At 37.9% G+C, this 14,088-nt stretch overlaps 1 protein-coding gene across 9 annotated transcripts in view; it reads left to right on the plus strand.

The window, feature by feature from the left end:
- ANGEL2 (angel homolog 2) overlaps nucleotides 1-14,067 on the plus strand; it is a 24,169-nt gene extending 10,102 nt beyond the window's left edge. For all 9 annotated transcript variants that reach the window (XM_017851919.1, XM_017851925.1, XM_017851928.1 and 6 more), the window contains 5 exons: nucleotides 1,077-1,498; nucleotides 5,629-5,755; nucleotides 6,170-6,227; nucleotides 9,188-9,351; nucleotides 11,093-14,067. In XM_017851919.1, coding sequence (XP_017707408.1) covers nucleotides 1,077-1,498; nucleotides 5,629-5,755; nucleotides 6,170-6,227; nucleotides 9,188-9,351; nucleotides 11,093-11,244 — 923 coding nt within the window. In that variant the 3' untranslated portion in view covers nucleotides 11,245-14,067. The remainder of the gene's footprint in view (nucleotides 1-1,076; nucleotides 1,499-5,628; nucleotides 5,756-6,169; nucleotides 6,228-9,187; nucleotides 9,352-11,092) is intronic.
- The last annotated feature ends 21 nt before the right edge of the window (nucleotides 14,068-14,088 follow it).

A 14,088-nucleotide genomic window follows, 5' to 3' on the forward strand; every position in this document is an offset into this window, starting at 1 on the left:
TTTTTTTTGAGACAGACTCTCTCTCTGTTGCCCAGGCTGGAGTGTAGTGATGCAATCTTGGCTCACTGCAAGCTCCTCCTCCCAGGTTCATGCCGTTCTCCTGCCTCAGCCTCCCTAGTCGCTGGGACTGCAGGCGCCCGCCACCACGCCCAGCCAATTTTTTGTGTTTTTTTAGTAGAGACAGGGTTTCACCGTGTTAGCCAGGATGGCCTTGATCTCGTGACCTCGTGATCCACCCGCCTTGGCCTCCCAAAGTGCTGGGATTATAGGCGTGAGCCACCACGCCCGGCCTTCATTCAGCAATTTTTTTTTTGATTGTCTACTATATACCATGTACTGTTCTAGGGAGTGAGGATATAGCACTGGGAAAAAAGATGTAAAAAATTTCTCCCTCATCTGGAGTGTACCTTCTAGTGGAGAAAGGCTAACCAAATAAATGAGTAAATAGCATATTAAGTAATGATAGTTTTCTGGAGAAAAGCAGGAAAGTGGAATGGAGAGGTTTCAGTTTTAAACAAAATGATCAGACAAGGTGACATTTGAACAAATATTTGAAGGAGGTGAAGGAATAAGCTATGCCTAGAACATTCTAGGCAACAGAAATAGCAAGGGAAAGTCCCTGAGGTTGGAGTGTGTTAAGGCAAGTGAGGAGGCCATTGAGGTTGGAATGAAGTGAGGGGGAAGGAGTTATAAGCAAAAAGATCAGGAATATAGGGTGGAGAGAGTGTGAGAATAGATTATTGAAAGGCTTTACTGTTTTTGCCGTGACCAAGTTTTACTAGGATGGCAATGGGAGACTGATAATACACATTAGCATATCAAGGGCTGAAGTCTGCATATAAAGAGGCCTGTTAGACCCAGTGTCAAACGTTTTTTATTCCAATGTTTATTGACATCCTACATGACTAATAGACCCAGTGTCAAACGTTTTTTATTCCAATGTTTATTGGCATCCTACATTACTAATGTTTTGCAGAATACAGTTTGGTAAACATTGTTCAGAAGTATCAGGTGAGCTGTGTTTTGACAAATATATAAAAGCAGTCATTTGTTTTAAATTCATTTGTTTCTTATAGGTTATCACTGTGAATATAAGATGCGGACAGGAAGGAAACCTGATGGCTGTGCTATTTGCTTCAAGCATTCCAAATTTTCACTCTTGTCAGTGAACCCAGTGGAATTCTTCCGCCCTGATATTTCTCTGTTGGACAGAGACAATGTTGGATTAGTTTTACTCTTGCAACCCAAAATTGCATGTGCTGCCTCTCCTGCGATCTGTGTAGCAAATACCCATCTGTTGTATAATCCAAGGCGAGGTGATATTAAGCTGACCCAATTGGCAATGCTACTGGCAGAGATTTCCAGTGTTGCTCACCAGAAAGATGGCAGCTTCTGCCCTATTGTTATGTGTGGTGACTTTAATTCTGTTCCTGGTTCTCCACTATATAGTTTCATAAAGGAAGGAAAATTGAATTATGAAGGACTTCCCATAGGAAAGGTAAGTGCTTGCTCCATTGTTAGTAGGAAGTGGACATAGTTGCTCCACTCATGATAATGTGAATATAGTTATTACATGACTGTTTAAAAACCCTGGATGATCCAGTACCCTCACTTTATCAAACTGATTTTCCATGACTTCTTTTTTTTTTTTTTGAGATGGAGTCTCCGTCTGTCACCCAGGCTGGAGGCTGGAGGGCGGTGTCATGATCTCAGCTCACTGCAAGTTCCGCCTCCCAGGTTCAAGTGATTCTCCTGCCTCAGCCTGCTGAGTAGCTGGGATTACAGGTGTGCGCCACCACACCTGGCTAATTTTTGTATTTTTAGTAGAGACAGGGTTTCAGCTTGTTGACCAGGCTGGTCTCGAACTCCTTACCTCGTGATCCACCCGCTTCGGCCTCCCAAAGTGCTGGGATTACAGGCGTGAGCCACTGTGCCCAGCCACATCTAATAAATAATTATTTTCATTTGGTTGATTTTCATCTCTTTCATCTGTCTGTGGCAACATACTGCTTGGAGGAATTAACAGGCAGCAAAAAAAAAAGTATTGACAGACATGGATACTTCACAAATAAGTAACACAAGGTGGCAGGATAGAATTTGGAAAGCTGGATGTGGGCAAAATAGTAATTCAACATTTATTATATAAGTTTCCCTTGTATAATAATAAGTATTTTCTTTAGCTTAGCACAATTTAGCTCATGTAATTATTTTTATTGTGCTTTCCTTTCCTTACTTTAGATCATTTGATCTTCAGTATATTTACCAAAATAAGCTCTCCACCACTAGAGTTTTCAGTGATAGTTTAAAATTTTTTATTTATTATTATTTTTTGAGATGGACGGAGTGTTGCTCTTTTGCCAGGCTGGAGTACAAAGGTGTGATCTTGGCTCACTGCAACCTGCGCCTCCCAGTTTCAAGCAATTCTGCTGCCTCAGCCTCCCGAGTAGCTGGGACTACAGGCGTATGCCACCACACCTGGCTAATTTTTTGTATGTTTAGTAGAGATGGGGTTTCACAGTGTTAGCCAGGATGGTCTCGAACTCCCAACCTCAGGTCATCTGGAGGTTCACCTCGGCCTCCCAAAGTGCTGGGATTACAGGCATGAGCCACCACACCCAGATAGTTTAAAATTTTATAAAGTTAATCTCTGTTAGTACAGGTATACCTCATTTTATTGTGCTTTGCTTTATCGAGCTTCAAACATACTGCATTTTACAAAATTGAAGTTTCGTAGCAACCCTGCCTTAAGCAGCTCTATCGGTGCCGTTTTTCCAACAGCATGTGCTCAATTCCTGTCTCTGCCACATTTTGGTAACTCTTGCATTACTCAGACATTTTCATTATTATTACATCTGTTATGTTGATCCCAGATTAGTGATCTTTGATATTACTGTTATAATGGTTTTGGGTGTTATGAACTGTACCCATATAAAATGATGAACTTAATCGATAAGTGTGTTTTGACTGCTCCACTAATCATCTCTCTGCCTCTACTTGGGCCTCTATATTCCCTGAAGCGCAACATTATTGAAACTAAGCCAAGTAATAGCCCTGCAGCACTCTCTAAGTGTTCAAGTAAAAGGAAGACTCACATGTCTCACTTTGAATCAAAAGCTAGAAATGATTAAGCTTAGCAAGGAAGGCATTTTGAAAGCTGAGAGGCCAAAAGCTAGGCCTCTTGCACCAAACAGCAAAGTTGTGAATGCAAAGAAAAAGTTCTTGAAGGAAATTAAAAGTGCTACTCCAGTGTATGAAGGCATAATAAGAAAGCAAAACAGCCTTATTGCTGATATGGAGAAAGCTTGAGTGGTCTGGATAGAAGATCAAACCAGCTACAGCATTCCCTTGAGTCAAAGCCTAATCCTGAGCAAGGCAGTAAGTGTCTTCAATTTTATGAAGGCTGAGAGAGAGAAAGAAGCTTCAGAAGAGAAGTTGGAAGTTAACAGAGTTTAATTTGCGAGGTTTAAGGAATGAAGCCATCTCCGTAACATAAAAGTGCAGGTAAAACAATAAGTGCTGCTGATGTAGAAGCTACAGTAGGTTATCCAGAAGATCTAGCTAAGATCATTGATGAAGGTGGCTACACTAAATAATAGATTTTTTTTTTTTTTTTTTTGAGACAGAGTCTCACACTATTGCCCAGGCTGGAGTGCAATGACACAATCTCGGTTCACTGCAACGTCCGCCTCCTGGGTTCAAGCGATTCTGCTTCAGCCTCCCAAGTAGCTGGGATTACAGGTGCATGCCTCCATGCTGGGCTAATTTTTTAATATTTTTTGGTAGACATGGAGTTTCACCATGTTGCCCAGGCTGGTCTCGAACTCCTGGGCTCAAGCAGTCCTCCTGCCTCAGTCCCCCAAAGTGTTGGGATTACAGGTGTGAGCCACCGCACCCGGCCAACAATAGATTTTTAATGTGGATGAAACCACTTTCTGTTGCAAGAAGATGCCATGTAGGACTTTTCATAGCTAGAAAGAAGAAGTCATTGCCTGGTTTCAAAGGACAGGCTGACTCTTTTGTTAGGAGCTAATGTAGCTTGTTACTTAAAGTCAGCGTTCATTGACCATTCTGAAAATCCTAGGGCACTTAAAAAGTATGCTAAATCCACTCTACCTCTGCTCTATCAATGGAAAAACAAAGCTTGGGGATGACAGTGCATCTGTTTATGGCATAGAATATTTTAAGCACACTGCCAAGACCACTACTCAGAAAAACAGATTCCTTTCCAAAGATTACTGTTCATTCACAAGGCAGCTGGTGACCCAAGAGCTCTGATGAAGATGTACAAGGAAATGAGTGTTTCATGCCTGCTAACACGGCATCCATTCTGTAGCCGGAATCAAGGAGTAATTTTGTATCTACGGGTCTCCTTATTTAAGAAATACATTTCATAGGCTATCGCTGCCATAGAAGTGATTTCTCTGATGGATCTGGGGAAAGTAAATTGAAAACCTGGAAAGGATTCAGCAGCCTAAATGCTATTCAGAACATTCGTGATTCATGGGAGGAGGTCAAAATATCACCATTAAAAGGAGTTTGGCAGAAGTTGATTCCAACCCCCATGAATGACTTTGAGGGGTTCAAGACTTCAGTGGAGGAAGTAACTGTAGATGTGGTGGAAGTAGCAAGAGAACTAAAATTACTAGAATTAGAAGTGGAGCCTGAAGAATTAACTGATTTGTTTCAATCTCATGATAAAACTTAAATAGATGAGGAGTTGCTTCTTATAGATGAGCAGAGTATTTTCTTGAGATGCAATCTATTCCTGGTGAAGATGCTGTGAACATTGCTGAAATGACAACAAAGGATTTTAAGTGTTACATAAATTTAGTTGATAAAACATTGGCAAGGTTTCCAATTTTGAAAAAGTTCTACCATGGATAAAGTGCTGTCAAACAGCATCACGTGCTACAGAAAAATCTTTTATGAAAGGAAGCATCATGGCTACAGCAAATTTCATTGTTGTCTTATTTTTAAGAAATTGCCCCAGCCAACCCCAACCTTAAGCAACCATCACGCTGATCAGCCAGCAGCCATTATTATCTAGGCAAGACCCTCCACCCGTAAAAAGATGATGACTCACTGAAGGCTCAGATGATTGTTAGGATATTTTAACAATAAAGTATTTTTAAAGTAAGGTATGTATTTTCTTAGGCATAATGCTATTGCACACTTAATAAACTACAGTATAGTATAAACACAATTTATATGCACTGGGAAACTGAAAAAATTATGTGACTTGCTTTATTGAGATTCTCACTTTATTGTGGTGGCCTGGAACCAAACCTGCAGTATCTCTGAGCATGCCTGTATTTGATACAATAGGAACTATATTTTAGGTAGTAAAAAAGGATGAGTAGTATTAGTCCAAAGCGATAGATCATTTGTATGTCCAAATTAAAGAAAACATGTATGGGAAAAGATGGTCATTTTATGTAAATGATAAGTGCTTTCTGAACTGTATTTGAAGAAAAGAAGATTTTATAAGGCCAAAGAATCACTTAATATAATGAATAAAGGGTAATAATTTACCACTTTTGGATTACCTTTTATTTAAGACATAAACTTTTCAATTCATAAACTCTTTAAAATATTTTCACTTAAGATACCTGTTGAAATTTTGTTTAGGTATCTGGCCAGGAACAGTCTTCACGGGGACAAAGAATTTTATCTATTCCAATTTGGCCCCCAAACCTAGGTATCTCACAGAACTGTGTGTATGAGGTACAGCAGGTACCAAAAGTAGAAAAGACAGGTAAGTGTTTGTAATACATTTTGGCAGTCTGCTGGGTAATCATGTTCCCTTTGAAGACATAAAACTTAAATTTTTAAAAAGATAAAATCCCAGGGATGAATATTCATATATATAAATATATAGTTATTGATTCTTTTTCTTAAGATCTCTAAATTTACCATTTTAAAGTTGAACTTCCAGAATTATCTGTGCATGATTTACTTGCATGTTGCTTTGGAATTGTTTGCATTTTTTTATTTTTCCTAATTCTGGAGGCCATCAAAATATATAGATTCCAGAATGAAACATGTAACTAGGCATCTTTCTAACCTAGATAAGTCTTAAATATTATTTCTGGAGTAAGATGACGGTATTAAGGCAAACTAGAACAAAACTATATTAATAAAATTAATATATTTTCCTCTATTCTTACAGACAGTGATCTGACACAAACACAACTGAAGCAAACAGAGGTCCTAGTGACAGCTGAAAAGTGAGTTCTGGAAAGTAAAAGGAGACATTTGCTAACTTTAGTTGAATAAAAAACTCATTTCTCAAAAATCACTTGGATAAAAAAATTAAGGTGATAATATTCCGTGCTGGTGAAGAGTGCCGGCCCTTAAGTCAAATAGGCCTGAGGTCCAGTCCTGACTCTGCTGTGTTTTAGCTGAATAATTTTAAGCAAGAAACTTAACGTCTCTGAGGTTCAGTTTCTTTGTCTGTAGTTCGGGTTGTTGTGAGGATTAGATGAGACAAAGCATATAAAGCACAATGTTTGAAACATAGTTAAGTGCCTAGGTAGTGTTAGGAAGGGAAACAGCTTGTCTGTGGACCTGGACCAGCTCAAGTACTCTTTAAAATTCACATACTTAAACAAAGGTCAAGATCACAGAAACATATCTCTCAGATATCAAGAGGATCTTTAGTTGTCTTTGATTTACTAAATCTTAAAACCGTCTATAAGAGAATTGATCCAAAAATGAATATGCCAGTTGAAAAGATGATCATTTAAATTTATCTCTTGAACTGTAGGAAAAGATTGTCAGAGGGGTAAAGATGCTGGGATTCTTCATTAAAGAAATAGGAATATTTGGGGCTATGGTTGAGAAATGGATACATGTTAATAAAACAGGACAGAGACTTAAGTCTTGGGGAGATTCTTGAAATATCTTGATTGTTTTATATTGTGGCTATTTTATAGGTTTTTGTTTTAACATTTAAATTTAGGAACAAATTCTCATTCATTTTATCTGCCTCTCAATCTTTATTTTGTATACCTTGTTTTGAGAAAATATTACTACATAAATAAGAACTAGTAAGAATGGAAGCAATTTTAAAAAAAAATTTTAAATATTTAAAATTAATGATTAAACCTTTCAATAAACACTTCTTTGAATAAGATTAATAAGGAGGCTAATCTAACAAGTACTTAGTTTTGAGTAATCCTTAAATCTTTTTATAACAATATAGGATATGAAAAAATATACTGGCTGGGCGTGTCGGCTCATGCCTGTAATCTCAGCACTTTGGGAGGCCAGGGCGGGAGGATTGCTTGAGCCCAGGAGTTTGAGACCAGCCTGGGCAAGACAGTGAGACCCTGCTTCTATTTTAAAAAAAAGAAAAAAGAAAACATTCTGGCCGGGCGCAGTGGCTCACACCTGTAATCCCAGCACTTTGGGAGGCTGAGATGGGTGGATCACGAAGTCAGGAGTTCAAGAGCAGTATGGCCAAGATGGTGAAACCCATCTCCACTAAAAATACAAAAAATTAGCTGGGCATGGTGGCAGGCACCTGTAATCCCAGGGAGGCTGAGGCAGAGAATTGCTTGAACCAGAGGGGTGGAGGTTGCAGTGAGCCAAGATCGCACCACTGCATTCCAGCCTGGGCGACAAAGCAAGACTCCGTCTTAAAATAATAATAATATTAAAACATAAAACAGATACTTTGCCCTTGGTGTCTATCTAAAAATTAAAAGAAAAAAAGAGGCCAGGCACGGTGAGAGCACTTTGAGAGGCCGAGGCGGGCGGATCATGAGGTCAGGAGATTGAGACCATCCTGGCTAACATGGTGAAACCGCATCTCTACTGAAAATACAAAAATTAGCCGGTTGTGGTGACGGGCGCCTGTAGTCCCAGCTACTTGGGAAGCTGAGGCAGGAGAATGGTGTGAACCTGGGAGGCGGAGGTTGCAGTAGGCTGCGATCGCATCACTGCACTCCAGCCTGGGTGACAGAGCAAGACTCTGTCTCATAAAAAAAAAAAAATACTTTTTAGTATCTATATATAAATACAGAGTGTTTATATGCATAGCTTATATTTGTAAACTGAAAAATTGATAGTAAAATAACAGTTTGCAGAAGACCTATTTTTATTTATTATTTTTATTTAAGAGTCAATCTCACTGTCATCCAGGCTAGAGTGCAGTGACATGATCTTGGCTCACTGCAGCCTCCACCTCCTGGGCTCAAGCAATTCTCCTACCTTAGTCTCCCAAGTAGCTGAGACCACAGGCATGGGCCACCATGTGCAGCTAATTTTCTTAGTTTTTTTTTTCTTTTGTAGAGATGAGGTCTCACTGTGTTGCCCAGGCTGGTCTCCTGAGCTCAAGCAGTCTTCCTGCTTGGCTTCCCAAAGTGCTGGGATTATAGGTGTGAGCCACCGCGCCCGGCCCTATTTGTGTTTAATATTATAAATCCTTAGACATAAAAGTTGCTAAAACTTAGAGGGCATTTTGAGGATTTACCTTTGTTCCTGGCAGATGAACACTTTAAAAGCAAGGGAAACATCTTCATCTACATATTCTCAGCACCTGAGATAGTGCCTAGAACTTAGAAGGTGTTTGGTAAATGTTTGTTGGATAAGTTTTTTAAGATGTTATTTTCCTTCAAGGCGTAAAAGATCCTTATGATTCATAAAGTATCACTAGAAAATTATCTTTAAACCTTTTACTCATAACATCACATGCATTATATTTGTGCATGGGGCAAATGTAATAAACCATTAGAGAAGCTGTTTTAAGATGCAGTACAAAATTATCTCATATGTCATAGCAAGAAAAATTAGAATATGGCCTCTCTGTCATCAGAAGTCTAGGGGATTCCAAATAGTGTTCCTGAAGACCCCCTTGATTCTCTTTCTTAAAACACAATAAAACTTGTAAGTTGTTTTAGAATACATGTTCTTTAGTAAGTGGAGGCATTCACACATGTTATAAATAATGAACACATTAGTATGTTAATTATAGAGCTTTTTTAAAAGCCACATTTATGATGGCTTTATTGATGGGTTTTAGATATCACTGCATAAGTAATACTAAATTATGATATGGTGTATTTAAATAAAGCTTGTCCTAATGTCTGGTCTTAATCTAGAAATTAAATGAAAAAGAACTTCAGGAGGAATTCTTGAAGTTACAAAAAACTTGAATACTAAACACTTCTTCTTTTCTATTTAGATTATCTTCAAATTTACAGCACCATTTCAGCTTGTCATCTGTTTATTCACATTACTTTCCTGACACTGGAATTCCAGAAGTGACCACCTGTCATTCCCGAAGTGCCATAACTGTGGATTATATTTTCTACTCTGCAGAAAAGGAAGATGTTGCTGGGCACCCAGGTAAGGAATGCATGTAATCCTAAATTCTGCTAGAGAGCACAGTAGCTAAAACCTCAAGGTTAAAGTTCCTCAAGGTTAAAGTTAAGAAAGCTCTCTAAACATACAGTTGAAGTTCTAGATCTAGAAGGTAAAAATATTTCGAAATAGACAGATTGGTAATATATTTGAATAAATCAGTTGATTACTTGCATATGAGGGAGGCAATAAAACACATCCAAGCAAATTATTACCCAAGAATGACATTATCAGTCCTACCCTCCAGTTCCAGTCAGCCTCTGAGTTATAGGTCTTTCATATTGCCCTTTCTTTTTACTTGCCATAAATTTACTGTTTTTCCTGTGACAGGAACTGAGTATGTTGTTAATGGTCATCATAGTTTTGTGCTTAAATTTTACGGAGGCATGCTGCCTTCATTGGAGGACCATAGTTACACTGCCAGCAACACAGCTTATGCTGTCATGTTGACTCTGGAATATTGGATTTTTCTGAAGAGGAAAAGTGTATATATATATATATACACTTTTTTTTTTTTTTTTTTTGAGACAAAGTCTCACTCTGTTACCCAGCTAGAGTGCAGTGGCGTGATTCTCAGCTTACTGCAACTTCTGCCTCTTGGGTTTAAGTGACCTTCCCACCTCAGCTTCCCGAGTAGCTAAGACTATAGGTACGAGCCACCATGCCTGCCTAATTTTTGTAATTTTTGTAGAGACAGGGTTTCACCATGTTGCCCAGGCTGGTCTTGAACTCCTGGGTTCAAACAACCCGCCATCTCAGCCTCCCAAAGTGGCTTGGATTACGGGCATGAGCCTCCACATTCGGTCAGAAAAGTCTATATTATTACTAGGTGTTTTCAAAAAGTGAAGGTGATAAATGTTTTCTTTGTGTGCTTCAAGAAAAATCAGGTTTTAAACATTAGCCAAAGGATTTAAAGTGGAGAAGAAAATGCAGTTTAAGATTACTGGAAGTAAAAAAATATCATTAAGAAAACTTGAATGTGGGCGGCTTTTTCTTTTCTGATTTTTTCATTTTTTTTCTCTTCCATTTTTTTTTTAATGCTACTTGTTTTTTACCCTTTTCCCCTCTGTTTGTTCCCCCCCCTTCTTTCTTCTGGGAATAACCTTATTAGTAACACTCAGGAGATGACTTACCCCTGCCACTAGATCTACTTTACAAAATATGCCTGCTGCTTTGAATTTATTGTAAGGTTTTCATAGTTGTCATGCTGACAGAAGTTCACTAGGTGGCGGGAGAGTGTTACCGATCAGCATTTCAAATTTCTTAACGATTAAGAGCATGTCATCTTTTACTCTACTTCTGTGGGTGCTGACTCTCTGGGACTAAGTTATACTAATTTATTCTCCATTCACCTTATAAACTTCTGCAGGGCTGTGGCCCGGTGTCTCTGGCTTTATGCAATTACAGAATGGTTGCTGGATGAGTTTCTTATGTAGTTGTCAATGACAAATTACTCTTAACATTCTTAAGTATTACATTTATATTTTCTTCTAAAGATTGCTTACAGTTACAGAGCTGGAAATAGAAACAATATCTCAACTGCTGTGTGTTTGGTAATTACAATTAGGTTATAACTCAATAAAGCTTAAATATTCTAAAAACTGTTTCATAGTTTTTAGTCTTCTGGAGGGGCCTCAAGTTCTATATGTGTTTGGAGAAAAGACTTGTATGATTAATTTACAATAACCTGTTGACAGTTTTACTAAATATGTATGTGCTTCTTTAGGAGCTGAAGTTGCTTTGGTTGGTGGCTTGAAACTTCTAGCTAGACTGTCACTTCTTACAGAACAAGACTTATGGACTGTTAATGGACTTCCAAATGAAAATAACTCTTCAGATCATTTGCCTTTATTGGCAAAGTTCAGACTTGAGCTCTGACTACTTTGATCACATACTAATTTTCTTTCCAATTTGTATTGTTTTTCAAAGAATGTAAAGTTCTTAAGTGTATGCATGTTGTTTATTTTTGCACTGTGGAGTTTCTCAGGGGTTATGTTAGATGCTTTGAAACTCCATATCAGAAGCAGCAACTTTATAACAATTTTTTTAATAATGAAAAATATTTTTCTGACAAGTGAGATCTAAATACTCTATTGTAAAAGAGATGTAAAGGTTTTGTATTCTAAATCCTAGTAAAATTGACAGTGATTTTTAAATATAATGCATCTTCCTTTGTCTGCTTGTAAAAAATTTCATTTCATAAATTTTGGTGAGCTCTGTAGTGGATCCAAAATATCTTTGAGTTCTTGCAAACTATAAGTGGTTTCTTTCTAGAAGGCTTGATTTCATTAGGAGACCCCTCTATTGAGTTCTAAATAGTTTATCTTAGAAATCCTTGGGTCATTCACAGGTATCCAACCAGCCATTGTTTAGTTTGTTTTTGAAGGGGTTTGATAATGCTTTTTAAGTTGTACAGAATGTTTAATCCATCATATTACTGTCCTGAGCCATGTAATATGCCTGCATCGTGTTGGGGAAATGTTTGGGAAATGTAAGTCAGCATAACGTGTAAAGCTCACTCTTTCACCCTGGAACAGACAGAGGTGGGCTTAATAGAGGCAGAGACTGGGGATATACCTTTGTTTCCCTAGCATTTTATTTATTTATTTTTAATTTATTTTTATTTTTTTTTGAGATGGAGTTTCACTCTTGTTGTCCAGGCTGGAGTGCAATGGTGCGATCTCTGCTCACTGCAACCTCTGCCTCCTGGGCTCAAGCGATTCTCCTGCCTCAGCCTCCCGAGTAGCTGGGATTACAGGCATGCGCCACCACTCCCGGCTTATTTTGTATTTTTAGTAGAGACGAGGTTTCTCTATGTTGGTTAGGCTGGTCTCAAACTCCCGAGCTCAGGTGATCCGCCCACCTCAGCTTCTCAAAGTGCTGGGATTACAGGCGTGAACCACTGCAGCTGGCAGCATTTTTTAAAAATTCAGTTGTAAGATCTCTGGGTTAGGGGAGAGATTTTATTTTACTGAAACAGTTCTGTAGAAATTTATTTTATTAGGAAATTTGTCTTTGGAACAAAATGGCAGCTATAAAATTGTTTTTGTTATGCCTCAGAAATATGAGGAAGCCTGTAAAACTCTAGTGGGAAGATATTAACTTGGAGTCCTAATACTCTGTAAATAGTCATTAAACTGTTGGTTTTAGTGGTTTTGTTTCTAAAATGTTTTCTTTCACAGTGATGCACCAGTGTGAGATGGTGCTGACACTTTCTATGAAGTGGTTATGAGTAGGTTTAATAAATCCTATATACAAGTGTTTGAATCGATTTTAAAACATAAAAAGTGGAAATTTCCTTCTTTGTAGACAGTAGGAACAAGGAATTACATGCATTTTTACTAAGTAGTAATTTTACACTGAATTATAAATGTTTTTACAGTGTTTTATTAATAGAATGCTTCACCTTAAATTGGAAAATAATAATAGTCTTGGACTAAGTCTTTGTACTAAAGGATTTGCTATAATTATTTTTAAAAAAACAGATGAAAGCCTCAAAGAAGGCATGTGGATTATAAGATTTATCTAGTAAAAATTGTAATTGAATATGTTTAAATATTTAATTTCTCACTTCGGGGGGTTTTTGTTTTTTAGACGGCATCTTACGCTGTTGCCCAAGCTGGAGTGCAGTGGCGCGATCTTGGCTCACTGCAACCTCCGCCTCCTGGGTTCAAGCAATTCTCCTGCCTCAGCCTCCCAAGTAGCTGGGATTACAGGTGTGCACCACCACAACCAGCTAATTTTTGTATTTTTAGTAGAGATGGAGTTTCGCCATGTTAGCCAGGCTGGTCTCGAACTCCTGACCTCAGGAGTGATCCACCCGCCTCAGGCTCCCAAAGTGCTGTGAGTACAGGCTTGAGCCACCACGCCTGGCCTTTGGGGGATTTTAATTACAGTATTAATTATAGTTCCAGCATTTCCCACATTTTATAGTAGTAGTTTGCAGAATATTATGTGCCCTAATTAGCAGATACAGACATTATCAAATTATAATGATAGTATAATTATCCCTTTTTAGTATTGGGGAAAGAAAAATGAAAATTCATTAGTTAATTACTGCCTTGTGTTGTGTGAATTTATTAACAAATAACATTATTACATATAGGTCATTGTTAACCAACGAACATCAGTGAAAACCTCTGTGAAAATTTTTTATATCCTGATTAATATATTCTGGCCCATTTTTCATGTGCTTCACTTTGATAGAGTTAATCCATAAAATTGCTCCCTACTTTAGCTTATCAAATGAAGTATTATTTTGTGGACTGGAGGCCAAAAAGTCAATATGAGCTTCTCACAGGTTTTTAAACCTCCACTAAAAATAATTATCCACTTTTCTTTACTTCTGTTGACCAGAATAGTTGATAACTCTGCTGGAGCCTCTACTTACCTGCCAAAAGCAATTAAATCTGGTTAATGCCTGAAACCAAATCTCTCAGTCTCAAGTGTTATACTATACAAGTTTTACATGGAAAGGTAAACTGTGGAGTAATGAAATTTTGGTTTTACTGTACATTTTGTTATCAAGATAATATGCATGTTTGAAATCTTGTCTTTATTTGTAATTCAGTTACTGTCTGCTTTTAACCATTTGCTTTCCTAAAGAAAGTTTGAGATCCAGAGAGTTCAAGGGACTGGGGAAAGAGAGGCGTCATTTGCACTTTGTACCTGTAAGTTATGTAATAAACTATTATACTCGTACTTCTGTGCCTGAAGGTTTTG

This window comes from Rhinopithecus bieti, unplaced genomic scaffold, assembly GCF_001698545.2.
Source record: "Rhinopithecus bieti isolate Rb0 unplaced genomic scaffold, ASM169854v2 scaffold_34876, whole genome shotgun sequence".
NCBI classification, from domain to species: Eukaryota; Metazoa; Chordata; class Mammalia; order Primates; family Cercopithecidae; genus Rhinopithecus; species Rhinopithecus bieti.